At 40.5% G+C, this 27,900-nt stretch overlaps 1 protein-coding gene across 4 annotated transcripts; it reads left to right on the top strand.

Moving 5' to 3' along the window:
* The first annotated feature begins 886 nt into the window (after positions 1-886).
* STRA8 (stimulated by retinoic acid 8) lies at positions 887-27,900 on the top strand. 4 transcript variants are annotated; one of them, XM_074193627.1, is made up of 9 exons: positions 887-1,032; positions 8,723-8,920; positions 13,167-13,242; positions 13,726-13,810; positions 15,215-15,373; positions 17,697-17,985; positions 21,684-21,733; positions 25,222-25,333; positions 27,708-27,900. In XM_074193627.1, the coding sequence occupies exons 2-9, from the start codon at positions 8,729-8,731 to the stop codon at positions 27,780-27,782; spliced, it is 1,038 nt and encodes a 345-aa protein (XP_074049728.1). In that variant the 5' UTR covers positions 887-1,032; positions 8,723-8,728; the 3' UTR covers positions 27,783-27,900. The 4 variants fall into 4 exon arrangements, with proteins under 4 accessions (XP_074049728.1, XP_074049727.1, XP_074049725.1 ...); XM_074193626.1 differs by having other exon boundaries at positions 887-1,073; XM_074193624.1 differs by having other exon boundaries at positions 951-1,032; positions 25,227-25,333; positions 27,708-27,792.

The following is a 27,900-nucleotide window of genomic DNA, read 5'->3' as shown; positions in this document are numbered from 1 at the left end:
GAGATTCAGTTTGTCGAGTTCTATAAATTTAAAATGAAAAAATGCTGTTATTATGCTGTATGAGAGAGGGAGAGGGAGATGACGTGGGCAACTAGATGGTGCACTGGATAGAGCACCAACCCTGGAGTCAGAAGGACCTGAATTCAAAGCTGACCTCCGACACTTAATAATTGCCTAGCTGTCACATAGCTAGGGCAAGTCACTCAAACCCCATTTCCTTAAAATAAATAAAAAACAGGTGACATTGGCTATTATTTTTCACTACAGATGTAAACATAGGCTTTGAGTCTAGTATTTAGCCTCTGTTGTCTCCTTAGCTGTAGCTATCATCATCTATCATTGCCCTGTCTATACCTATTAGTATCAGTCTCTGCCTCTCCATCCATCCATCTTGAGGATGCTCGCACCTATACACCTGCAGATAACCCGTCCTCATGCTTCCACCCTGGGACATACATGCAGACACGACGAGAGAGCACTTTGTCAGTCATGCACATATGCTCCCTCGCGCCGTCGCTCACGGGGTCCACACACACACGCACACACACACACAGGCCGGAACACCGCCGTGCTCTCATCCCACACACACACACGGGGACCAGCACTCTTCCTCGCGTCGTGGAGGCGCGCACACGCAGGTAAGAACCACGGAAGGCAGAGGCGGGGCAGCACGGTCAGTCCAGGCCGAGCCCCCCCCCCCCCCCCCCCCCCCCCCCCCCCCCCCCCCCCGCCCCCCCCCCCCCCCCCCCCCCCCCCCCCCCGCCGCTTTCCTCTTGTCCCGGGAGTAACTTGTTACACGGCGCTCCCGGAGCCGCGCTCCCATTGGCCCGGCAGCTGAGCTTTCCGATTGGCCGGGCCGCCCGCGGACCGCACGGGGATTGGTCGGCGGCCGCGGGGAGCGGCTGGGTTCCCGCTGCGCAGGGTGGGTGCGCTGGCGAGGAGGGGGCCCGGCCGCGGGGCCGGGGAGTGGGAGCCGGGCGCCGGGCGCGGGTGCCGGACTGCGCCCCTGGGAGCCGCGTGCCTGGCACCGGAGTGAGTGCCCCCGCGTGTCAGTGAGCAGACGTCGCCCCGTGGTGTGTGTGTGGGGGGGGGGGGTGCCAGGGCCGCCGGCCCACCGGCGCCCACCCGGGCCGCGACGTGAAGGGCGGGGGAGGGGCGGGCACCGGGGGCGCCGCTCCCGCCCAGCCCGGAGTTTAACAAAAACCCCACTCCCGGGTCCGGGGAACTTTCCTTTTTTTAGACAATATTGGTGTGGGTGAGAGAGGGGGCGAGAACGACGCCCGGACCCGCAGCGGGCACGAAGCAGCCCTGGGCCTGGGGCGGCTGGTAGGCGAGGGCCCCGCGGCGGCCACGGAGCCCCAAGGACGGGCCAGGCGCGGGGCCTCGGCGGGCCGCGGGGCCCGTCTGGAAGAGGGAGCGCGCCGACGTGCCGGGTCCCCGCCGCGGCCCGAGGGGGGCGGCGGCCTTTCATGGTGCCTCCACAAGCCTGCCGCCCCTCCCCCTCCCGGACGCCCCCCCCCCCCCGCCTCAGACGTGCGGGCTTCCGGCCCCCCAGTGCCCGCCTTCATCCTGGCGGGGCCGGGGAGAGAGGGGACCCGGCTGGGTCTGGGGGTCAGTGCTATGGACAGCGCTGTGCTTAGCGCCGGAAGGCGTGCCCAAGAGCTGGAAGAATAAAATAAAATAGTAATAAAAAATGAGGCATGCCCAGAGGACAAGGAATTAAAATCAAGTATCAATAAAAAAAGAAGGCATGCCCAAGAAAGAGGACAAGGAATTAAAATCAAGTATCAATTTTTAAAAAAGGCAAGCTCAAGATACAAGAAAAAGATTTAAATAAAATATCAATAAAAGATAAGGCAAGCTCAAGATGGAGGAAAAGGATTTAAAATAAAATATCAATAAAAAATAAGGCATGTCCAAGAAAGAGGACAAGGAATTAAAATCAAGTATCAATTTTAAAAAAAGGCAAGCTCAAGATGGAGGAAAAGGATTTAAAATAAAATATCAATAAAAAAAATAAGGCATGTCCAAGAAAGAGGACAAGGAATTAAAATCAAATATCAATAAAAAAGAAGGCAAGCTCAAGATAGAGGAAAAGGATTTAAAATAAATTATCAATAAAAGACAAGGCATGCCCAAGATAGAGGAAAAGGATTTAAAATCAAAGATCAATAAAAGATAAGGCATGCCCAAGATAGAGGAAAAGGATTTAAAATATAATATCAATAAAAGATAAGGCATGCCCAAGATAGAGGACAAGGAATTAAAATCAAATATCGATTTAAAAAAAAAAAAAGGCAAGCTCAAGATAGAGGAAAAGGATTTAAAATAAAATATCAATAAAAAAATAAGGCATGTCCAAGAAAGAGGACAAGAAATTAAAATCAAATATCAATTAAAAAAAAATAAGGCAAGCTTAAGATAGAGGAAAAGGATTTAAAATAAAATATCAATTTTTAAAAAATAAGGCATGTCCAAGATAGAGGACAAAGATTTCAAATAAAATATCAATAAAAATAAGGCACGCCCAAGAAACAGGATAAGGATTTAAAATAAAATGTCAATTTAAAAAAAAAATAAGGCACACCCAAGAAAGATGACAAGGACTTAAAAATAAAATATCAATAAAAAAATAAGGCATGCCCAAGACAGATGACAAAGATTTCAAATAAAATATCAATAAAAAATAAGGCATACCCAAGAAAGATAAACTATCAATAAAAAAGGCATGCCCAAGAAAGAAAAACTTTCAGCCCTTACAATTACAGTTTTTTTGGGGGGGTGGGAGAGGGGGAAAAATATAAAAAAGATTAGAAATAAGACAGACTAAATGTATGCCAAATTATGTGTTAGATGCAATAAAGTCTTCAAGAAAGGAGAGATCAGTGGAAAATATGGGAATTCATCCAAACCCTAAAAAATGGCCAATATTCCCTTGTACACCTCCCAAGTTACAGGCTAAATGGAATATATCATAGATGAAATGTTCTAACAAAAGAGTCTATTGTCTGACAGAGGCAGGTGTAGTGGACCAAGGATAGGGAAGAGTCTGTAAGCAAGTTAATAGAGGCAAAAAAGTGTAAAGGTCAGAATAAGGTAAAGATTTTCTTTGTGGAGAGAAAGTTGAAGGGGGCAAATGTGGGGTGGGGGACAGTTCATGAAGGATCATTCAGTTCTCCCTTAACTGCTGTTGGGAATTGCTTCTTAAAGGGAAAAAAAATGCCTTATCTTTATAGTATTTTCATTTTTGGAATAAAAGCATTTTAATATACATGCTTAATTTTTTTAAAGTGACTTTTATTTTTTTCTTTAAGTTTTTGCTTATTTAAGGTAATGGGATTAAATGACTTGCCCAAGTTCACACAGCTAGGCAACTATTTAGTGTCTGAGTTTGAATTTGAACTCAGGTGCTCCTGATTCCAGGGCCAGTGCGCTATCTACTGCACCACCTAGCTGCCCCACACATGCTTAATTTTTAACTGAGTTCATCTCTACTCCCAAGCAACAAGGGGATAACCTTATTGGTCTAGGGAGAAAAAATCCTTTTCTCATTCTGTGTGGTTCTAGGAGCTCACTAAAGAGAACTGAGCAGTTTGTTTTTCAGGTTCCATTGTCCCTTAATTGTTTATCTCCATGGTTGTTATAGTGATAATCTAGTCTAAATCTGGCCATTCAGATCAAATCTCATTATAAGGGAGACTAGCTGGGGTCTAGTGAATTTGGAGTCAGCCTCCCTGGGTTTGAGAACAGGTATATGACCTAGTCAAGTCAGGTAACTTTTTTGACATTCCGTTTCCTCATCTGTAAAATGGGAATTACATTATTTGACCTTCCTATTTCCTAGGTATGTTGTCAGTTTTGTGTAGTAAAGTAGCATGTATATGAAAGCTGTTAATTAAATTAATCTTTAAATTAAAATTATATATAATATATTAAATAATACAATATAATCAATAATATAAATAAAATATTTATTTTTAAATAATAGTAATTTACTATTTCCAATTACATATAGAAATAGTTTTCAGCATTCGTTTTTGTAAAATTTTGAATTCCAAATTTTTTTCCTCTTTCCTTTCCCCTCCCCTCTTTCCCAAGACAGCAAGCAATCTGATATGGATTATACATGTGTAATCACATTAATTATATTTCTATTAGTCATACTGTGAAAGAAGAATCAGAACAAAAAAAAACACAAAGAAGAAACAAAACAAATATTAAAAAGTGAAAATATTGTGACAAGCTGTTATTTTATCCAAAATCTATCCAAGCACTAGGTCAACAGATTACTTATGCATTTTAGGCAAAATTCAATATAACAAAACCATTGACATAATCCCTTGTAGTTAATTTACTGTAAAAGTATTTGACCTGTGTGACAACATACTAGGGCATTGTGGTATAACAGAAAGGGAATCAGATTGGGAATTAGACGCTCTGGATTTTAGCCTGACAGCTTGGGAGTAGAGATGAACTCAGTTAAAAATTAAGCATCTTAACTATTGCTAAGTCCCAACCTCTTTTAGCCTCCCTTTCTATCAAATAAGTATGATAATTAGGGGTGTGCTGATTAATGTTTAATACCCATATCTCCAACACATTTCTTAAATTTAATCTGAATTATTAACATTTTTCATAGCTTGCTTAAATCTAGACAATCAACAAAACAATAAATTAAGTTCTGATTGGTAGCTTTTTACCAACTTCTAAGGAGTAAATACTCACATTGTAAATTTAACGATCATTTGGGTATAACCTAACACCAATATATCCATGAATTCATCATGCTTGTAATTCAAGAACTTTTTAAACCTTAAGCAAGATTTCTCTTAGTGTGAGCTTTTGCTATGATCGCTAGGGAAGACAAACCTGGAGGACAACATGGGTTACGAATCAGCTAGGCAACCTGAGAATTGATTTTTGGTGGGATGTCAGCTGGGGGTCACAATCAGCCTTTGGCCGTGTCTGCCTGACTGACCCCAGTTGAAGGAGTATGGCCTCTGTCCCCTTTACTCATGAGGAAGGACTGCCCCTTCATTCTTCTCAAAAAGTGAATGAATGGGATCTTTAAACTGACCTCCTCAGTATAGGAAGTGATTAGCTGACCCCTTTTAATTCAACAATCTTTTAACAAGTGTATAGTATATGTGTGAGGAGATACAAAGTGAGATACAAAGACAAAAATGAAATGATCCTTGTGCTTATGGATTTTACCGTAAGCACATTTTACCAGAGTAGGGATGAGGGAAACAAGTTTTACACAGATGACTAAATGCAAAGTAATTTCAGGGTGAGGAATTCACTAATAATCTAGGGGAAGGATAGATCAGAAAGAAAAAAAAACCTTATGTAAGAGGTGGCACTTGTAGATCATGAAGGGAACTAAGGATTCCAAGAGGCAGAGATGAGGAGAGGCATTCTAGGAGGGGGAGACCAGACCATGCAAAGTCACTGAGGTGGGAAATGGAAAATTCTGTCTAAAATACAGAAAATAGGTTTGATTGTTTGGAGAGTAAAGTATATGAGGAAGAATAATGTGAAATCTGCCTGGAAAGATAAATTGGAGCCAGATTGCAAAGGAGTTTAAATGCCAAGGAGTAAAGTTTATATTTTATGTTAGAAGCAAAAGAAAACTTTTGAACAATGATCAGACTTATGTTCAATTAAGTCAAGCAAATGAATGCAAGAGTACCCAGTGATTTGGAGACCTCCCTCTATAGAATCAATCCAGTAATTCAGGCAAACAGTGTATTTGGGAAGAATCTTGCTAAGGTTGAGTAATAGGACCTTGAGCTCAGATCTGTGAGAAATAGGGAACGTGTGGAAGGGTGGATACAAGGCCAGCCACTGTCTTATTTGGGTGTCGCGCACATGAAGGACTAAGCAAGGAACTGTTGAATGTTACCTTCAATTTGAGTCTCTTCTACAGCAATCCTATGAAGAATTTGTTCATTCTTCCTGTTAAATTTCTGAGTCAGAAAATGTGAAGAAAAAAAAAGAGTGCTCTTCTGTAAATATGTTTTTGTTTCACTAGCAGTAGATGTCACTAGAGAGTCGATTTTACTGCCTTCAAGTTTGATTTTTTAGTTTTCAGGGGAGGTGGAAGGGACAGAAAGTTTTTTAAAAAATTATTGGAAGGCAGCGTGAGGACATGGAATGTTACAATGGAATCATGACTCTTCTGTCTTCTCATTGTGTGGTCTCTGCTTCAGTTTCCTTCCATGTAAATTGGAGGTAATCATTCTTGCTCCACCTGCTTCACATGGTTGTTGTAAGGATTCAGTGATAAGTGATGTGCCATAGAAATAGAAGTCATTATTTGGGTTGTCGGTCTCTTTTTACAGATGAGTTGCTGTCTTAGGAAATTTCAGAAAAACCAAAGACTTGTTTCCATTTCACTTTTCATGGACTGGTAGTTATTTACATCACAGCTATGGTGGCTGCTCTATTCTTCTTAGGCCCTAAACAAGACCCTTTGGGGATTGTTAAGTAACTTCTTTCCAAGCTCTCTAGGAATAAAATGTGGAGAAATAGACTTGCTGTTTATTTTTTGCTACAGGTAGAGATTAGTTAGAAGAAAGAAAGCTTCCTTTAGGATTCCCTAGAGTCATTTTTACAACAATAACAACAAAAATTCAATTCAAGAAACATTTATTTGTCCAGCATTTGCCCCTCATCAGGGACTGTGCTAGATACTGAGGATACAAAGGCAAAAATAAAACTTTTTCTGATCCTGAAGGACCTTACAATTCTGTGGAGAATTATTGGACCTATTTTACAGATAAGGAAACTGAGTTCCAGGGAAGTGGAGCCTTATTACAAGGGCAAGCAATCTAGTATTCATTCCTTCACAAAAAGCATTGAAGAATCTGTGATTTAGTATTCTTTCCATTACCAAAAAAAGCACTGAAAAGTCTGTGGTTTTGTATTCTTTATATTATAGAAAGGCTTTGAAAAATGCCTTCAAGTTTGTTATTTATTTTGGGAGGTGGAGGAAGGGACAAAGAAAAAAAAAATAATAATAACCATTAGAAGGCAGTATGAGGTCATGGGAACACTATAATGGAATTGTGACTCTTCTATCTTCTAGTTTGTATGGGCTCTGCTTCAGGTCTCCCTTCAAGGTCTCCTCCTTCTCCCAGCTTCTGACAGCTGCTGTTCCACTTTGAGAATTCCCCTGGCAAAAATGATACTGGGGCTTAGATCATTATGGGAAGATGTATGATGAGATAGTGATTCCACCACCCCCTACAAGAAAAGACCACTCTGGACATCCCTTCATGACCTTAGGACAGCCTGAATTACTCTAAGGAGTGGATTATCAGGAACTTATACAAATATAAGTGTGCATAGTCTTCACAGGTTTGCTATGGCTACAGAGGAGATCATGTGTCTTCTGCTGGGGGGACAATGAGATTACTAACATTGCCCACTAGAGGGGAGGGACTCCCTCCCTATAGGCCTAGAAATCACTAGCTGTGATGGAGATATTTCAAATAGAAGAAAGGATTATCCTCAGTAATCACTCACTGCTTGTAAGTTAAGTCCACAAATCTCTCCTTAAAAGAACTAGGTAAAGAGAAGCCAATGGTATTGTTGTGGTTTTATAGGACTTTCACAATTTGTAGCTAGATGATATCTTGTCAGTGTGGTGTGATGGAGAAAGTGAGTAATGGATTTGCTGGAATACTTGGTTTGTCTCTCTCTTAGACATTGCCTTGTTTGTGATTTTGGGGAAGCTACTCCTTTATCCTCATCTATAAAATAAGAGGGGGGGGGTCTTGATGACCCTCTAAGATCCCTTCTTCCAGCTCTAAATCTATGGTCCCCGTGGGGCCCATCAAACCCAGCTGCTTGAAAATTGGTAGAGTTGATACTGGGTTGGATTCAACATTTCTTAAGTTAACATTTCTGCTCTGTGCAAAAGCCCAGTACTGGAGATACAAGACAAAATCAGTCTGTGCTTAAGTTAGCATCCCCTTGGGAGAGGGGCTGCTGAGGGAGGAGTTAGAAAAAGCTGCTCTTAGGAGAGTCCATCTCAACTGACACTTGAATTCTATAAGGAAGCCAAAAGAGGGACTGGACCCCAGGCAGGACATCAGAGATGAGACAGAGTAGTAGTCAGTCAGTGTGATGGGAAAGAATCTGGAAAGAGGTTCCAACCAGATCATGGAGGGCTTGGAATGCCAGACTGGAGATGTATCTTAGAAATTAAGATTTAAGAATGGGGCTTGGGCTGGAAGGCTGTTTTCTGGACCACATCAATTACATCAAGAATTTAAAAAGTCAGACTTCATCTGGTATCTTGGCCTTCCTGTTCTGGGACTCAGTGGGAACCTCTGATTGTCAACCTGTATTGATACAGCTTTGGATGTCTTATGATAGCATATGCTCTAATTCTACCAGTCTGATGTGGAGAATGTGTGAGTGTGTTGGTACCTTGCCTCTTTCTTCCTCTTCTCTCTCTCTCTCTCTCTCTCTCTCTCTCTCTCTCTCTCTCTCTCTCTCTCTCTCTCTCTGTTTCTGTCTTCTGCATCTCTTTTTTCTCTGTCTCTCACTTTCTCTGCTTCTCCATCTCTGTATCTGTCTCTCACTTTCTCTGCTTCTCCATCTCTGTATCTGTCTCTCTCTCTCTGTCTGTCTGTCTGTTTCACTCTCTCTCCTCTCTTTCTTCCCCGTGTATTTATTTATTTAGGGCAAAAGGCTTAATATTCCATTGCAGCTTTTAATGGAGACATCTGGAGACTACAGCAGCCCATATGTCAGAGTGGCTCCCAGACTCCTAGCCCAGCTGCAGGAATTAGAGCCCCGAGTGGTTCGGAGACGCTTGTCTCAGGCCCGGCATCGTGCAACGCTGGCTGGACTCTTCAACAGCCTTAGGAAAAAGGTTTTTGCTCAGTCTGATAGTACAGCATCAAAGGTATGGAGAGGCAGGGGTGAGTAGCTGGAGGGGGAAGGGAAATAACAAGGTGACATACAAATCTTCTTGAGTGGCTATTGATCAGGGTACCCAACATCATTAAGGATGAGGAAGGAAGCCTGATACCATAGAAGGAGAATTAGATTTCATGACAGAGGGTTTAAGTTCAGATCACAGCTCTGATGCTTGCTACCTGTGGACAATTCATCTAGCTGCTCTGACCCTCAGTTTCCTCATCTTTGTTGTTGTGCAGTCATTTTTCAGTCATTTTCTATTGTTCATGGCTCCATTTGGGGGTTTCTTGGCAGAGATACTGGAGTAATTTATTATTTTCTTCCAGTTCATTTTACAGATGGGGAAACTGAGGCAAACAGAGTGACATGATTTGCCCAGAGTCACACAATTTGGAAGTGTGTGAAGGCATATTTGAACTCAGGAAGATGAATCTTCCTGACTTGAGGCCCAGTGTTCTATCCACTATATCACTTCAATGCTCAGATAAATACTAGCTATTACTATTGATAAGTTAGGATGTGAGAAAAGAGCCTCAGATAAGGAGAAGCTATTCCTGGACTTTAGGTATTCAGAGTAATTACCCAGAGTCTTCCAAAAAAAGAAAAACCCAACCCTATCTAGATAGTCAAGGAGTTCATCACTTATTTTGTTAGAAGTCATCAATTAGTTTGTTGAGAGGATACAAAAGGATGGAAATAATGTACTGAAGCTTCTAAACATCTTAAGCATATACTTCTAGAACAATCTAAAAAAGCACAAGTGCCCTGGGATGATTTTCTGAGAAGGCAGGGGCCACTTTCCTTTTTGTCTTTGTATCCTAAGAGACTTAGTATCATAAGAGGTTTTTGTTCTGGTTTGGTTTTTTGTCAGGCCGAATGTGGAATTCATCATCATTGGGAACTGTAGCTTGCCTGGCATTTCTAGAGAGTTGCCTCAGTCACTGAGGTTAAGTGACTCGGCCAGGACCACACAACTAGCATGGGTCACAGATACAACTCAGATGCAGGTCTTGCTGACTCTAAAGGCACACTTGTCTCCACTCCATCCAACCATCTTTTACTACATGTGAGTGGGCTGTTACTAAGTGCCTTCTGACTTGATTTGAATGGAAGGTTTTGCAGGTGTAGATGACAAATCTGAAATTGATGATTTCTGGCCTCTTTGGACTTTGTGAGACTGGATCCCAGACAAAAGGTACATTACCCATTTCAGGACCTGCCCCTGAAGTCTTTCTAACTTGGGTTGGAGCTGTCAGAGAGGGCCCTTCTTCCTCCTGAAAAGATTTGAGAACTCAGGGTCACTTTCACAGCAAGAAGTTAGAACAGAGTTGTTATTCAGTCATTTCAGTCCTATCTGACTCATAGGTCTTGGCAAAGTTACTGGAATGGTTTATCATTTCCTTCTCCAGCTCATTTTAAAGACGAGGAAACTGAGGCAAACAGGGTTAAGTGACTTGTCCAGGGTCACACAACTAGGAAGTATCTGAAGCCATATTTGAACTCGGACCTGCTTGATTTCAGATCCAGTACTCTATTCACTGAGCCATCTGACTGCCCCAGACCAGAACAGTACTTTAGTAAAAGTCATCTCCTAATGCAATACAAGTTTCAATCATCCAGAAAGGAGCAGTCCTAAATTGAATCTCCATAGCAAGAAAGTATTTGCTACATAAATTTAAAGAACTAAAAAAAAGAATGTTTATTTGAGTTGAAAGGAGCTATAATTCAAATTTTTCCTTCAATATAGTGAGGATGCTAAATAGCGTAGTGACCTGTCATTTAGGACCAGTAGAGATAGGCAGTGTGGTACAATGGCTAGAGAGCTGGACTTGGAGTCAGGTAGGCCCAGGTTCAGGTCTTGTCTCAGACATTTCCTAGTTGGGTGATCCTTGGCAATTGACCTCCCTGAGCCTTTTTTAGAGAAAATTCTGAATTTCACAAATACCAAATGCAAAGTCCACTTCTATATGAAATAGAATAGAAAGAAGAGGATTTTATATGATCTAATTTACAGTCTTTAAAGGATATTACACCATTATAAATGGAGGAATTCAAGGGAAAGAGCCCTATTCTTTCTACTTGCTTTTTCCTATAGTTTTGAGGTACTAGGTCCCTTCAGTGCCTCTAGGATTATAGACTAAGAGCTGAAAAGAACCTCAGAGGCCATCTAGTTCAAATTCTTCAATTTTTGCAAATGAAGAAATTGAGACTTGAATCCAGTAAGTAGTGAGTCCAAGGTCATGCAAGAACACCTATCCTCTGACTCCAAATCCAGCATAATTTCCACTGAGTCATAGGCTCTGTAGGGACATAGTGTTTGAAATGCTCTGGTTGTCTCTGGTCCTTTTCCCTTGTCTTTTGGTTGATCAAAACTCTTTTGGCTATTGCTGTATGGCTATAGGCTATATAACATATTTGACTATTTGATCTGAGCATCTCCCTGTGGTGCATTCGTTTAGTACATGAATTCATCTCAAACTGCAAACTTAACTCCTACCAGATGCAATATGTAAGTGAATGGAAAAGGCAATAAAGAAACCGTCTTTGTTGGAGTGGGGAAAGCTACCCTGGCCAGGAGGGAAATTTCTGAACTCACCAATTTAGCATTTGGAAATTGTTCCTATTATGATGATGGCTATTATAATGAGTTATTAGTTAAACTGAATTGCTAATAAAATTTAACAAACATTTATGAAATACCACAAAGATGAATCTGATTAGAGGCTCTCCCTGCACTCCAACTAAAACATTATGTGGTATATTTGTAATTTTATCTGCCAGCACATTGTTGGAGGTAAGCCAAATCTAATTCTATTACTTGTGTTTGCCTATATACATTGAAGTTAAGCATCCAGAAGACTGATGTTCAATCTAGGTTGTCTCCTGTGATAGGAAATCTTCTATCTAAAAGTAGCCAGTAGAATTGCTTAGCCAGGCAGCCAATCATAAAAGGAGTGTGCCTGCTCCACTGTGCTAAGTAGAGTTATCCCTGCCATTTGACAATCTGGAAAATTTGTGTAAAAATTTTGATTCTCCATTCATACCAGAGAAGTCTGATTTTTTCTTTTTTCTTTTATGGAGCATTTTATAGTATCTTACTGTAAAATTTGGGCTAAGTCTCTGTGTCATCTGCTGGCCTTCACGTGTCATCTGCATCTTCCTTGAAACTCTCCCCAAATTCCCATTTAATTTCTTATGCTCACCTGTAATGTATCAAAACTACAATGGAAAAAGTCACAATGTGGAAGGGATAATTTTTCTATGATAAGAAAGTATGAGTCACAATTCCTACCTACAGGTTGCTTCTAGACTATCCCTAAAGAAACTACTTAAACCATGATTCAAACCAAACAGATTAAGCATCGACTGCATTGAATATACCATAAGTTGTTTATTTGTTTGTTTGTTTTTCATAACTATCTTCACTAAGTCAAGTGGTATCTTCTTGGTAAAGTCTAAGACAAAACACTGTGGCCTAGTGCAAAAAGCACTGGAATTGTAGTCAGAGGACCCAGGTTCAAGTGTTGGTGCTGAACCTTATTAGCATATGTTCTCCAGGGCTCACTTCACCTTCTGGGCTCCACTTGGACTATTTTGGGGGGCTCTTTACCTTTATTCTGCCATAGACCCCAATGAAAAATTCACTGAAGTTTCTGGATCCCCCTTCTTATAATAATGTTTCTAAATGCATGAAGTAGAGAATTACACAGGAAACTTGAAATACTGTTATCAGAATAGCAAAGAAAACAAAATCTATGGGCCCCAGGTTAAGAACTACTGTAGTAGATGAACTCTAAGGTCCTTTCAACCTCTAAATCTATCATCTCATTGTAATCAATAGTCAGGTTTGAAATTGTTAGAAATTTATAAGAGTCAATTTGCAGCCCTGTGTAGGCATCAACATTTAATTTGCTGTTTTCAGCTCATTTTTAAACAAAACACTAAAAACATTCATGTAATATTTTGCTGATCTCAGCTTACCCAAGTATTTTGGTATTTCTTATAAAATCTACTTACGTGAACTCTATTAAAGTCTTAACTCCTTGCTGTTGAATCTGGGCTTGGTAATCTTGCCCATTTCTATCACTTGTACCAAATGGTCCAAGAATTGTGGCTGACTGGGTAGAGCAAGTGGGAAAAAAGGGTCCACAGGGACAGCCCTCTCTGCCTTTGGCAACATCCACCTGCTCAGAGTGGTCAGGGAGGGCCTTCAGCTTTGCCTTTGTGTTCAGTGGCAGGTTTTGCGTAAGGCGAAGAATCACATTCAGGAACTGGAGAAAACATTGGATAATTTGTTGAAGATGAAAGGTAACTGTTCTCCAGTGCCCCCCTTCTCTCACCTCCAGGGTCAAACATGGCTCTGCTTCTCAAATTAGTTGGAATTTAGGTCTGTATAAATGGGTTCGAGTTTCAGTAAATGAGAAACAAAGGTGAGGAGGATCTGGGGTCCTTGTCAGCCATCTGGGGCAAAACAGTTGGATGTGACTGAAGAGCCAAATGATCATTCTGGAGTCTCTTGTCAGTTAGTGGGAGGAGGAAGAGGAGAATTTTCAGACAGGCTGGGGATGAGTTAGAAAGGCCCCTTCCAGCTCTAAGGTTCCTTGCTCTATTGAGCCTATGTGATACTTGTCTTTTTAATTCTTTGTATTCTCATCCCTGTCTTTGCAATCTTCCTCTCTCTCCCCTGGTGTCCCTCATGTCTCGAAGGGGAAACTATCCTCAGAACCTTCTTAGGGTTGAACTGGGGGTTGTCAGGCTTACCATCTTTTTCTAACTTCTTTCTGTCTGCAGAATCCTTCAACTTGGAGGACGGAAATGCATCCACTTTAGAGGAGGTCAAAGAAGAATACGCTAGGATGTACTCCAACAATCACAGGTAAGGCACTGCAGATTCTGCAAACATTTCTGAAGCCCCAACTATGTGCTAGCTTCTGGAAGAGATGTTAACTTTAGATTTCTGTCTCAAGGGAGTATTGCAAAGCCTAAATAAGCTTAGTACATATCATTTCCCTTCTTAGATATGGCCCAACCAAAATGGCCTCCTTACTGTTTTTCACACAGGGTGCCCTAAACTCCATCTCCAAGCCTTACATTGGCTCTCCCTAAAGTCTGGAAGACAACCCCTTTACCTCTACCTCTCATAATTCCTATCTTCCTTCAAGATTTAGATCAAGTATCATTTTCTTTTCCCAGCTGCTAGTGTCTTCCCCTTAGAAATTACCTTCCATATATTTTGCATATACTTACAGACATGCTCTATCTCAGTGAAATCTAAATTCCTTGTGGGTAGGAATTTTTTCACTTTTGTCTTCAGATTCCCTGTATTTAACACAATCCTGTTCACTTAAGTGCCTATCAGTTGATGAATGTCAAATAGTTTGTAAGTCTCATGTGAGGTCTGGGGAATGGGGAAAGATCATTATTAACTTAGTGTCTGGATAGAGCATCAGACTTGGAGGCAGGAAGACTCCTCTTCCTGAGTTCAAATCTGGCTTCAGACACATACTAGCTGTGTGACCTTGGGCAAATCAACTAACCCTGCCTCAGTTTTCTCATCTGTAAAATGAGCAGGAGAAGGAAATGGCAAACTGCTCTAGTGTCTTTGCCAAGAAAATCCCAAATGGGGCTATGCAGAGTCAGACAAGACTGGAATAACTGAATAACAACTTAGGGGACCGGGGAAGACTTCCTGGAGAAGGTAGCTTTTGAATTGAGCTTTACAGGATAGATAAAAATTCAGTGAAGGCATAAGGAAGACTATTCCAGGCATGGGGAGCAATGGAAATAAGAACACAGAAATGGGTAAGTATGGTACCTATGCAGGAAAGAAGAGCAAGTCACTCAGGTGGACTTGAACATAGAAAATATGGGCTGGGGAAAGGTGGTTGGGGAAGGGGTGTTAGACGTAATATAAGATAGAGCTGGAAATGTAGTGAGTGGTACATGGTAGCCAAGCCATGGAATCTGAGCTTTACACAATTGGCAGCAGAGTACTACTTTTCATCAAAAAAGTGAAACGAGCAAGAATATGCATGAGGAAGATGAGTTTGATAGTATAGAGAGAGAGGAGAGACACAGAAAGGAAGACTTATTAGGAGACCATTATTGTAGTACAAGTAAATCAGTACAATTAAATTAATTCAAGTAATCCTAGGACTGAACTAGGGGTATAAATGAAAGAAGAAAGGAAAGGGAGGGAGGTAGTAAGGAAGGAAGAAAGGAGGTGGAAAAAAGGTTAGAGATATTACCCATCCAATATGTGCTTCTGTTTCTTTCCCAGCATGACTCCAGAAGCCATGGATGAGAATAGTTCAGCAATCTGGTATCTGATTCAAGAGTTTGACAGAGAAGTTGTGGATGAGGAAGAAGAAGAGAAAAGAGAGGAACTCTCTCATTCATCTCCTGTGACCTCATCTCCTGACTTGTTGGAATTTGAACGGTATGCAACAGACAACCTACTTGGCACTGGTTGGTGGTGTTGGTAATGGTTGTGTGGGGGGAGGGGGCAGTGAGAGGGGGAGAGAGAGAGAGAGAGAGAGAGAGAGAGAGAGAGAGAGAGAGAGAGAGAGAGAGAGAGAGAGAGAGAGAGAGAGAGAGAGAGAGAGAGATCGATCCTGAGGGCTGGATCTCTGGTTTGAATGTACTCTTCTAAAGGAAGAAGAAAGAGTCAGGTCCTCTAGGGACCAGCCAGAGAGATGAAACACCAATAGACTCAACCACAGAATAAAATGACATTGACCTGAACTAGCACTCTGGTTGGTGAAATGGCTTATAGCAGACCTCCCAGAGGGTTTTAAGCTAGAAACTCTATCTAAATCTATATATCTAGCTATCTATGCACACACATATACATATATATATACTATATATATGTATATGTGTGTGTGTGTATATAACTATTTTAATATCAATTGACTTCCTTTGTAAACCCATGTATTCTATTTAATGCCTTTAAAAACATTCTTTTTGAGAAGGGCTTCACAGGATTCCCCAGATGGCTAATGCAGTCCATTTTAGGTTGGTTGTATCTTATCCTTTAAATAGAAAAGCCAGCTCTATATAATAGAGATGTGTGGTGTCCTGTGCTAATACTCTTTTTCTGTTCTTCTGTGATTATTCAAATCCTCATTCTATTTAGGGATGGTAAAAATATCAAATTAAAATAATAAAAGGGAGAGGAAGAAAAACAAAGGCAAAAAATGAGGTGGGTGGACTCCATGGCCTCTAAAATTACTTTCATTCTAAATTTGTGTTGTATGATCTTATGACCCATCTGGTGATAGAGAGCCCTCTCTGTGTCGCCTCCTCTTCCCTCAAGGCAGAATTAATCATAATGTACAAAGCATCAGGATAGAACTGGGCCAGCAGAGGGCATCAAAATGATGCTTTTATATTATCTTTGGGCATTTCCATGCTCAGAAATGAAATCTTTGGGTCATCCAAGACAACTGACATTTCCTTGGAGATCATACACCACAGAGCTACTTGCTGGAGGTGCTGAGGGGTAAGATAGCATCTGTTATGTGATGAAAGGGTCCTTTCATCCCAGATGAATAATAGCATTAATATTTACATAGTTCAGCTTTCTTGAGATCCCTGCAGTTGTAGCATCCCTAGAAACATAGACTTTTAGAATTGGCAGAGATACTCAGTGCTATCCATTTATTTTATCATAGAACCTCAGAACTATACAAGAACTCAGAGGTCATCTAAACCAATCCCCCCCCACTAGTGTAGAAATCCTCCCTGTACACCACCTGTGACTGAATAGAGGTCATACAGACTCCTCTTGAAGACCTCTAGTGGTGATGAATTTTTGAACTGTTGAGATAGCCCCTATCTTATTTGAACAGTCTTGGTTCTTAAGAATCCTTTTTTTAATATATTGCCTCAATGTAGCTGAAATCAGTGTGACTACTCTACGAGGCATTACAGATGGAGATCAGAGAATACTTACATGAAAGGAAGTCCCTGCCCTCATGGAGTTTATAATCATGGAAACTAAGGAAGAGGTAACACTTCACAAAGCCTTAAAGGCAAGGTTGTTCCTTGTTTACAAACCAGGCAGAGCTGACACAGGTCTCACCATGACCATTCCCATACAGGTTGCACCTGAGTTTCTAGTTGAATATCTCAGGGGTGTCCTGCCTTTGGGATTGGAGCAAAAAAATTAAAGGACCCTATTAACAAATAAAGAACCATTCCTCCTCATTCATCTCCACCCCATCACCAGAAAATTCCAAGATCTAGGGCAAAGATGAGTCTAATATCAAAAGGCATATCTATTGGCTTCCATTTCCTGTATACACTGCCCTATATGAAGGGGTATTATTAAAATTATTTTTCATTAACAAGCATTTATTTTCTCTCTCCCCCCAATGAAGAGTAACAAAAATCAGTCAGTCTCCTGAAACAAATATGCATAGTCAGGTAAAGAATTCTCTCATTGATCATGTCCAATAATGAGTAACTGAATCCGCATTGTGAGTCCATCATCCCTCTGTCAGAAGGTAGGTAGCATTTGGGTCTTTTGGAATGTATGACCATTTGTTAGAGAATGTGTTAGAAGAGATTCCTGCTCTGATGCAGACACTGGACTCTGATCACCCCTTCCCCACTTGGCTAAAGTCCCTTTCCATCCTGAGAATCTGTGAAATAGTCACCTTGATAAAACTAAAAAGGGGAAGCAGCATCTTGGACAAGTGGCTTCTTCTAGGACCCCCTAATTGTCCCCCCAATCCTGCTGACCTTCTCTCTTCTAGATACCTCTATTTTTACAAGCAGACAGTGGACCTTCTGATCCAGAATGGAGTTATCTCCCCTGAGCAGGTGACCCTTCCTATTGTTTCTACTGCCATCTCTCACCTGTGGCAAGAACTTTCAGAAGAGAAGAAAGAAAGCATAATCCAGACCTGTGCTCAGGAGCAAGATACCTTTGTAAATGCAGAGGCTTCAGACCAGGAGCCTGCATGTGCTGAGGAGGGCATTGTGAAGGACAGTGGAGTTGACAGCCTAGAGGCCAGTGGATCCCTGCTCTCCACTCCAGAGGAGGTCAGTGGATCTTTGGGGGAGGTACCCAAGGGGTACCCTTGACTGTATGGAGAGAAAGAGGCCAGAAAATTTGTCTTGGAGTGACATCGATATGACCAGAATGTCATGAGGACCATAGCTGATATCTTTGGAAGTTCTGTTGACAGGATATTTTTTTACTAGATCTATAATTTTATTTATAGAACATCCTAGGTGATTCCCTTTACCAGTGCAGAACAGCCACTTTTATACTCTTAGACTGCAACTACCTTGGTCACTTAGACTTTACAAGACTTGGGTAGGATCAGAGAGTCAGAAAAGGGCAAAGTGAAGACTTGAAGTCACATGTTCCTGATTCTAAGGGCAGCTGTTCTGTCTGCTCTAACATGATGCCTCTAGAGCTACTAGTTCAGTCTTTTTCAGTTACATCTTACTCTTTGTGACCCTATTTGGAGTTTTCTTTGCAAAGATACTGGAGTATTTTTGCTATGTCCTGTTCCTGATCATTTTACAGATGAGAAAAATGAGGCAAGATGGGTTAAATGACTTGTCCAGGGTCACACAACAGTGACTAAAACCAGGTTTGAACTCAGGAAAAAGTCTTTCCGACTCTGGGCCTCACATTCTATCCATTCTGCCACCTTAGCTGCCCCCCTATGCCTGCTACCTGCAGGGATTGTAGAAGAGAAAACTCAAAGGGATGAGTTTCAGTCTTCAGGTAGATGTAACAAACATTGGTCCAATTGTGGTGAAGAGGTGATGGGTTAAGGGAGGTGGTTGTTGTTCAATCCTTCAGTCAGTTCTGACTGTTCTTCTTAGCCAAGATATGTAGTTTATCCTTTCCTTCTCCAGTGAATTAAGAAAACAGAGGTTAAATGATTTGTCCAGGATCATACGACTAGTAAGTGTGTGAGGTCAAATCTTCCTGACTCCAGACCCAGCATTCTATCCAATGAGACATCTAGCTGCATCTTCGGGGGAGCTGCTACCTTGTTAAATGTGAAATGTCCCCTAAGCATTTTTTCTGGACTGAAGGAAATTCAGAGGACCTGACTCACCCTACCACAAAGGAGGATGAGGAAGACCATTTGGTTCTAGAAGGTCTCAGTTTGATCCTGACTTCTCATGATTTTCCAGCCTGTCAAGGAGGATTAGGGAGTTACTCAAAATGGATCTCCCTTAGGAGACTGAACTCCTACAATGGAAAGATATTATGGGATCAACCACATATATAAGTGAAATGTTGAATAATGGGATTCAGGGAAGGCCTTTTGGAAGAGCTGAACTTTGAAAGAAGTGAGAGATAGAGAGGCAGAGAAGAGTATGGAAGTCATTTCGTGATGGGGCAAAAGCAGAGAGAATGGAATGAACAATGGTGAGGCTGTGACAGATAGACTGATTGGACTGGTATTGGAGAGGAATAACAAGAAATGTGATTGGAATGGTTCTATGGGTATTTAATGAAAGGCCTCAAATATGGTAGAAAAGTGAACCAGCCCATGAACCAGGTCAAAATATTCCAGTTAGCTATGAGATCAAACCTATGAGTAAGCAAAGAAGACCCAGGATAAAAAAGAAAAAGAATTCCTAACTTCCTTCAAGTCTCAACTATATGAGGCCTAGTCTAATCCATCCTACCCACCCCCCAAAAGAGTTAACTTGATTTACTTCATTCATATATATGGTTATGAATTTATCATGGTCCTTGGGCAGACACAGGGGGAAGGCATGAGTGTAAAGAGGAAAGAGTGTTGAGGTCTCTAACTAGGCGGGAGATCAGGACAGCTGGATGCAAGAGGGGCAATTCGACTCCATTCCTTGAAGGCCCAGCTAACCTAAGGATCAGGGAGATAAAGCAAGTGGCATTATCTCATTTAAAAATAGCAGCTGATAATTGCCTGTCCTGGGCCAAGGGTGGTGTTTGACATAGTGCATAAAATCAGTGTAGCTCTGTTCATTCAGAATCCTTGTTCCCTTGGACCAATCTACCAAGTAAACCTTCCAGGAAAGGGGCAAGGCTGCTAGTTTGTAATCCCAGACATCTCAGATATGTCTGCTGTGTCTTAGCAATGGAAAAGTTTCCAACAAACAAGAGAAAACAAAGACTGTTCAGACCTAAAAGACACTAATAAATATTGATTAATATATACTTTCTTGTATAACACAGAGACTTCTACTCCCAATGCAAATAATTTACTAGCTAAGTCTTGGAGAATTGCCTAAGGCTAGGGGAGATTAAAGGATTTTCACATGATTATAGAGATAGTTAATGTCAGAGGAACTTGGGAACTCCTGAGTTAGAGTTCTTGGTTTGGAACCTGGGGCATTCCCATTCTAGATGCCACCTTCACCCAATAAGCTCATAGACCCAGAGCAAGAAGAGCCACCTTAGTCCAACTTTCTTATTTTACAGATGAGGAAACTGTGGTTAGGGAGCTCTTACCTAAAGTCACACAGATAGTAAGTGGTAGATTTGAACTCAGGTCTTCTGACTCCAGAACTTGTACTCTACCATATTGCCTACGATGAGACATAGATAAATAAATAGTAAATCAGATAGTTCCTATTTATATAGTTTCACAATTTACAGTGTGATTTGCTACAACAACCTTGGAGGAGGAAGTATAAAGAATATAAGTATTATTATATCCACTACTAAGAAGAGAATACTAAGACTCAGTAAGGACAGCTAGGTGGAGATCTGAATAGAGTGCCAGAACAGGAAGATCTGAGTTCAAATCCAGCCTTAGACATTATATATCCCTGGAAAAGTCACTCAATCCTGTTTGCTTCAGAAGGAAAAGACAACCTACTCCAGTATCATTGTCAAATGGGGTTACAAATAGGTATGACAGAAATGACAGAAACAACTGAACAACAGAAGCATATACACTACTCTGCACCTGTGGTCCCTCATCTCTCTACAGAAAAGAGGGAGTTATCCTTCATTATCAGACCTCTGGAGTCAAAGTTAGTCAATTCATACATAGAGGTAGGTTTTTAAAGTGTTATTTTCCTCTATATGATCGTGCTTGTGTCTTTCTACATCCATTCATCCAAGGCTTCCTATATTTCTCTGGATTCTTTATATTCATGGTTTCTTACTGTATTATATAACATCTCACTCCACTCAAACACTACACAATTTATTCATGCATTCCTTAATTGCCAGGCAGACACCTTGCTTCCATATTCTTAGAAGCACAAAAAAAGTTATTGTGAATATTTTGGATCCCTGGGGATTCTTTCTCTCTGTCTTTGACCTCCTTGTTCAGCTGGGTTATTGTGGGGCTAAAAGAAAATGAATAATTTACTCAGCTTTCCAAGAAAGAAATCATGTTTCCACTCCTACCCTTCTGTTCCCTGACCTTCCATATACTTATTCTCTGGGGCAAAGCTTGCACAAGTCAAGAAAATCCTATTGCAAGGGAATTTTCTACAGAAATCCCAACCTATTGGACCCAAAAATGGATTATTGCTCCTGAAATAAGAAAATGTGAATCTCCACATGACTAATATGGAAATAGCTTTAGCATAGTTGTACATGCATAACCTATATCAGATTACTGTCTCAGGGGAAGGGAGGAAGGGAGAGAGAGGGAGAAAAATGTGGAACTTCAGAAGCTTACAAAAAAACAAATGTTGAAAACTATCCTTACAATAATTGAAAAAGAAAATAATAATAATAATACTAAAAAGAAAATGTGAATTTCTTACAGATTCTTTTTGAAGATGCATTTGATGTGACTGTAGGTGTGTCCAGTCCCAGGTAAGATAATAGTATTTATATAGTGCTTGAAAATTTGCAAAGTTTGTGACATGTTATCTCATTTAATCCTTTCAACAACCTTATCCAGTAGGTACAATTATATCTCCATTTTACAAATGAGGAAACTGAGGTAGATTAAGTGACTTTCCCAGGGCTCACACAATTGCTAAGTTTCAGAGGAAAGATGTGAATCCAGATCTTCCTCTCTCCAAATCTGTCACTCTGTCTACTGCATCACTTTGTTACCTAGGCAGACACTTAGCCCTCCAGAGGAAGATAGACCAGTGAGAGCCTTTCATATAGTAGATACAAGCTGACTGGGCAAGTCAGTTGGTACAGTGGTTAGCATGCCAGTTCTGGAATCAGAAGGACCTGAGTTCAAATCTAGCCTCAGACACTCACTAGCTAAGTGACCCTGGGTTAGTCACTTAACCCTGTTTGCTTCAGTTTCCTCATCTATCAAATGAGAAAGAAATGGCAAACCACTCCCAGTATCTTTGCCAAGAAAACCACAAAGGAGATCATAAAGAACAACAACAAGCTGACAAAGCATTCAGCCATGGGATGGCTTTAAACACTTTAAAGTGTCTCATGTCACTGCTTCTGCTCTTCAGTGCCCTAGAGTGAGGGATGATCTAGTGGTGAGGAGCCCCAGAGACCCGAGCTGATGCCAGAATCAGTTAGCATGGATTCAGTGGCAGATCTGGGGCCATTAAAGGAGTTCTTCCTTCACCCACTGTGAAGATCACTTGCTCCTTTAATCTTTACCCTGAAGCAACTATGATCACACACACACACACACACACACACACACACACCATATTGAATCTACTTCCAAGTTCTATTATTTCTACCCTCCTAACATAGTAGCTTTTAAATAAAGACACACACACACACACACACACACACACACACACACACACACACACACCAGCTTAGATATAGATTGAGCCAAAACCAGATTGACCATCATAGTAATAGAGTTCAAATATAAGGCACAAATCTAAAAATTCTAGGATCTCAATATTAAAAGTGTGAATCACCTCTACATATACCTGACAAGGAGTCATTCCATATAAGCTATTTTCAGGTAACCCTAATTGTTAGGAAGAGGCTCCCCAAATTGATCCTGTATTTTAAAATTTTTTATTATTTTATTTTTTCCATCATTCTTCAAAATCTGGTGATCATTCTTCCTCTGAGGTCAAACATGATAGATGATTGATAGATAATAGATTGATAGCTAGATAGATAAGATGATAGACAAACAGATAAACATGATAGATGATTGATAGATAATAGACAAATAACTAGCTAACTAGATCATAGATAGATAAACATGATAGATTGATAAATGATAGAGATGGTTAGAGATAGAGAGGAGAAAGATGGAAAGAGATATAGAAAAATGGAGATAGATAGAAGGGATAGAGAGATAAGTAGAGAAAGAACTAGAACATTTATTAAAGTGTTCATTTATTAAGGTTACATTAAAATTGTACAAGGCTGGGGCAACTAGGTGGTGCAGTGTATAGTGCACTGGCCCTGGAGTCAGGAGGACCTGAGTTCAAATCTGGCCTCAGACACTTAGTGATTGCCTAGCTGTGTGACCTTGGGTAAGTCACTTAACTTCTTTGCCTTGCCAAAAAAAACAAACAAAAAGATTATAAAAGGCTTTTCCTGATGTTTGCAAGCCAGAGGTTCTTTTTTGTGTTAGTGAAAAATTGCTTTATGTTTATCAAATTCATAAGACTGAAGAAGAAATTCAAAAAACAAAAGAAAAGAAAATTACTTGAGACAATATCACCTTAGTCTAAGGATAACCTTGCTGAGAAGTAGTATGCATTTGCTGCTAACATTTTTGCCTTCTTATGGAAATAAACTTACTTTTTTTAGGGAGGGAGATAAGGAAAAGGGGGCATCTGGCATAAATTGTTATTCCTCCAAGACAAGTTGATGACACAGGAAATGGTTGCTTCAAAGTTACTAGCCTTCATCAAGTAGGAAGAGGGTCTTTCAAGATCAAGATGAAGCTAAAGATAAATTATAATCTAATCATCTCAGTATGGATACTGTTACCTCAGACCCTCACCTCAGCACATTCATGGATGAAGAAGCCACCAGTTGTTGCTTTATTCTGAAGATTGACCAGGGGCTTCTCTTACAATAGCACATTCCCCTATCTTGTTAGGCTAGAGAGAAAAGTTGATTGGTGGACTGGACTTGTGCTTGGGTCACTGTGCCAGAGGTTCCACTAAATAACATGGAGGTGACCTCATTGTGAGGCACCTTAGAAATCACCTAGACCAATACCTCTCCCCTTTAGGCCCACAGACCTTAAGTGACACTGCCAAGATCACATAAAAAAATGGCAGAGACAGGATTCAAATATGAGTCCTCAGTTTCAAGATCTAAAGTTCTCTACCCTGCTCCCCTTTTCAGACGCTTCAGAATGAGTGAACATGGGTTATAGGTAATAGTGGTTGATATGTTAGGGTGATATAAAATTTACTTGAACAGTTCGGATGGCACAGTGGAATCAGGAAGACTCATCTTCCTGAGCTCCATTTGGTCTCAGACACTTATTAGCTGTGTGACCCTGTTTGCCTCATTTTCTTCATCTGAAAACATGAGTTAGAGAAGGAAATAGCAAACCACTCCAATATTTTTGCCAAGAAAATTTGTGACCCTAAATGGGGATCAGAAATTGTTGAACATGACTGAAATGATGGAACAACCACATAAGTTTACACAAGGTTTTATGCACACTAGCTCCTAACATTCCTTTTTTTTTCAGACAAGGAAACACTGGGAACAGAAAGCTTGCAGAGTGCCTAGCAAGTAGAAGGGCCAAGATTCACAGTCAGGTCTTCTGAATCCCAACATACTCACTCTTTTCAATAGGCTCTGCTGGTTCTGTAAAAGGAGTCCCATTGGAGAGTGAAAATGTTGTATGGTATTGCTTTGGGCACTAAGAGAGGAGATATTGGGACTAAGTATTGCATCCCTTTCCTCTGTCCAGAGACTGTGGACCAGATTCACAAATTTGATCACTAGGATTTTTTTTTAAATTCAGATTGGATAACTTCCAGTGGGTAAACTCACCTTGCCATCTTGTCAACCTCTTTTCACTTGGAGCCTTTGAGGGTTGCCTAGGGAACCAAGAGGTTAAGAGACCAACTCCACAATGAGGGGAGTTTATTCCTGTTTTTACTGTTTGTGATGGGTGCTGAACAACTCAAATTTAGCTCTAGAATAATCTAGAATTGTGATTAGCGTGGTGGGAAGTTAAAAGGGACGGACCAAGAAGAAACAGTAGAACATTGCTGGGAGTGTGTTATGTGTGAGCTACATATTCTGGCTTTCTTTAGCTGTGGTCTCTGTGTGGGAATCCATCTGTGACTCAACAGAAATACTCAAATACACCCAGGGAAAGGTTAAACAACAACAACTGAGGAGTTAAATGTTCTTTTTATTTCCATTGTCAGTTCAGTGTTTGCAGGTTGCAGCTCAGAAAATCCAGAGGAAAACAATCATCTCTATATGCAGATCATCAGTTTCTTAAAAGACCTTTTCTGTACTAAAACACAGTTGCCACAGGTAGGACAGAGAGCAGAGCATATAGGTCTCTGCCCCCTTGCTTCTCTCTTCAATGGGGGAAAAGGGACTTTTCAATTTATTTCATTTGCTTGAATTTCTAGATAGTTCAGATGGTAGCCCATTAGCCTTTTCATCTAAAGGTCCAGGAATTAAATTCCTATTTAATAGGAGTTTTTTCAGAACAATTATCTTGTATGTGGTAGGAGTTGAATAAATGCTGAATTATTGAATGGCTTTTTCCTGGTCACATAAAAAGGCCCTTTTAGCCTGTTTCCATTTGGATTTCATTTAAGCCATGTGTTCTCCCTATGGAACTGAAAAATATTAAGAGAAAAACAGAGAAGAGACAAAACAGAATGCCTTCTAAAGCAAGACAGTCTTTTTTTTAAAAAATGTTTACATGACTAACTAGGATAAAACAGTTTCATAATCTTCAGAGATTTCTGGTGAGTAGCCTGGGAGTCCAGATAAAGTTTGGTATAAGAGACAATAGCAGAGAAAAGTTATTTACTTAAGGGCTGTCCAGTAAGGTCAAATCTCTACTTTTTCAATATAACCAGGTCTTCGATAGACTGACTTGAAAAGAAAAAGTCCCAGTAATTGCCCTCCTTTTCTCTAATTGGGGGTAGGGTGGAGGGACATTTCATGAAGGTTTATGGAAAACTTGCTGATATCTTTGGAGCGATCAGATTTGGTTGAGTGAGGAAGGGATTTAGTCTTGTCCTTAGGATAAAAACAAAAAAACAGAACTTGAAATTTAGGGATGCTACCATTAGGTGGCACTGAACCTTTGTCAAAAAGTTAAAAACTCTCATCTCAAATGTATTAGAGTTTTGTGGGAGATTTAGGTAATAGGGTTTCTCTGGCCAAACTTTCAGGAACTTATTAAGAGCCATGAAATTCCTACCCTTTATTTATTTCTAAAAATGTAAAAACAATCTAATCTAAACAATCACCAACCATTAGTTTTAAAGATGCTTTATATAGCAGGATTTTTTTTTAATCCAACACCAAGTACATTTTAGTACCTTTCTCTTGACTCATAATTTTTAAAAAATCTCCTCCCCCAGAATTCTTAGCTGGGAGCAAAAAGATTTTTGCTGGGTTGGGACCTTCTACTTCAAATAAATTCAACAGCAAATAACTTCTTGTCCAAACCACAACTTCTGAGGTTTGTTGGAGCAAGTTTAAAAGGCAACCTCAACGTGTCTTTTTAGCATTTCAGACTCTTGGCCCCTTCTCTACCCAAAGCTGACAAGAGAGAACCAACAACTTCAAATATTTCCATGTTCTCCCTTGCCCATGAGAAGAAAAAGCTTTCTACTTAACAATTTTTTTTCCTATTCCCAACCAACTTTCTCCAGATGAACTGGCCTAACTCAATTTACATAAATACTTGCATTTTACTAAGGGTCTATTGATGTGATCTATTTTTTTCAGCTCACAAACTCCTGCTTATAGTTTCCAGAGTCTGTTTTCCTAGGACCCTATAGCACTTTAGGAGGGATAGGACATTTTGAATAAAACTCCAATCAGATGTTTACTCAGAGATTCAAAATTGGTACATTATAAATTGGGGGGTTTGTTTGTTCTTTATTTTTTTAATTCTTGATTTTTTCCCCTTCCAATGGTCCAGGCCTCCGGGTCTCATTTTGAGTACCCCAAAAGTTCTCTTCTTTCAAGCTTTTGCTTGATAACCTGGTTCTTTTCCTTCTTACATGGGCAGATGCAAATAGTTCCTTTTTTGGGGGACTAGGAAGTCATTTTTCAGCCTCGCTGGCAGCTTACACTAGGTTCAGGACCAGTAATATTTTTTTCCTCCTAGGAATTCATTTAAGGTGCCCCCATAATCAGTAGGACATGTGCTTACATTTCTTTAGTAGTCAAGAAAGTTTCCCTTGAGTTGTCTTGTGATCCCAGCATCTTTAACACACCTTGGAGAGATGGTTGACTAGGATTAGTTCTTCAGTCAGAATAGAGGAGAGCTAGCTAATTGACATCTAGACACAATCAAACTCAAACTCTTTGTAAATGATACTCTTGGCAATGGACCATTTTGAGCCTGAGATTTTACCATGGGGGATAAAAACTCAGAAACTTTCTCTATTGGAGTGAGTTTCAAAAAGACTTTAGGGCTACCATAGAAGTGTTCCCTCAAGAAGGGAGCTCTTGTTTCTTAATGGTAACTAAAGATCAAAGAGAAAAGGAGGTTTGGGAATAGAAATTCAGGTAGGTTTGTAAAAGAAGGGTACATGGTAGATTTGTGTGGGGATAATGGGTGGGATCGTTCAAAGTAGATTATAACTTGGACTGTGCAACTCAAGGAGATTGTTCTTACTTTCCCCTTAATTTCTTTCACTCTGATATTTTGTAGGAAGCCACCATCCCTCTTGATGAAGAAACAGTGTTGCTGAGATGCACTGAGACCTTTGATGATGAAGACTTGTAATAGAGGATTCCTGGAGAGCTTCCACAATGGAATGCATTGCTAATAACTGAGATCATTCCTATTTGAGGCATAATGGGGGTGGGCTCTCCTGACTGTTTATAAAGTATTTAAATGTAAG

Source organism: Macrotis lagotis, chromosome 7 (assembly GCF_037893015.1).
Source record: "Macrotis lagotis isolate mMagLag1 chromosome 7, bilby.v1.9.chrom.fasta, whole genome shotgun sequence".
NCBI classification, from domain to species: Eukaryota; Metazoa; Chordata; class Mammalia; order Peramelemorphia; family Peramelidae; genus Macrotis; species Macrotis lagotis.
Note: the sequence above shows the minus strand (reverse complement) of the source record. Positions and strands in the feature narration are given on the sequence as shown.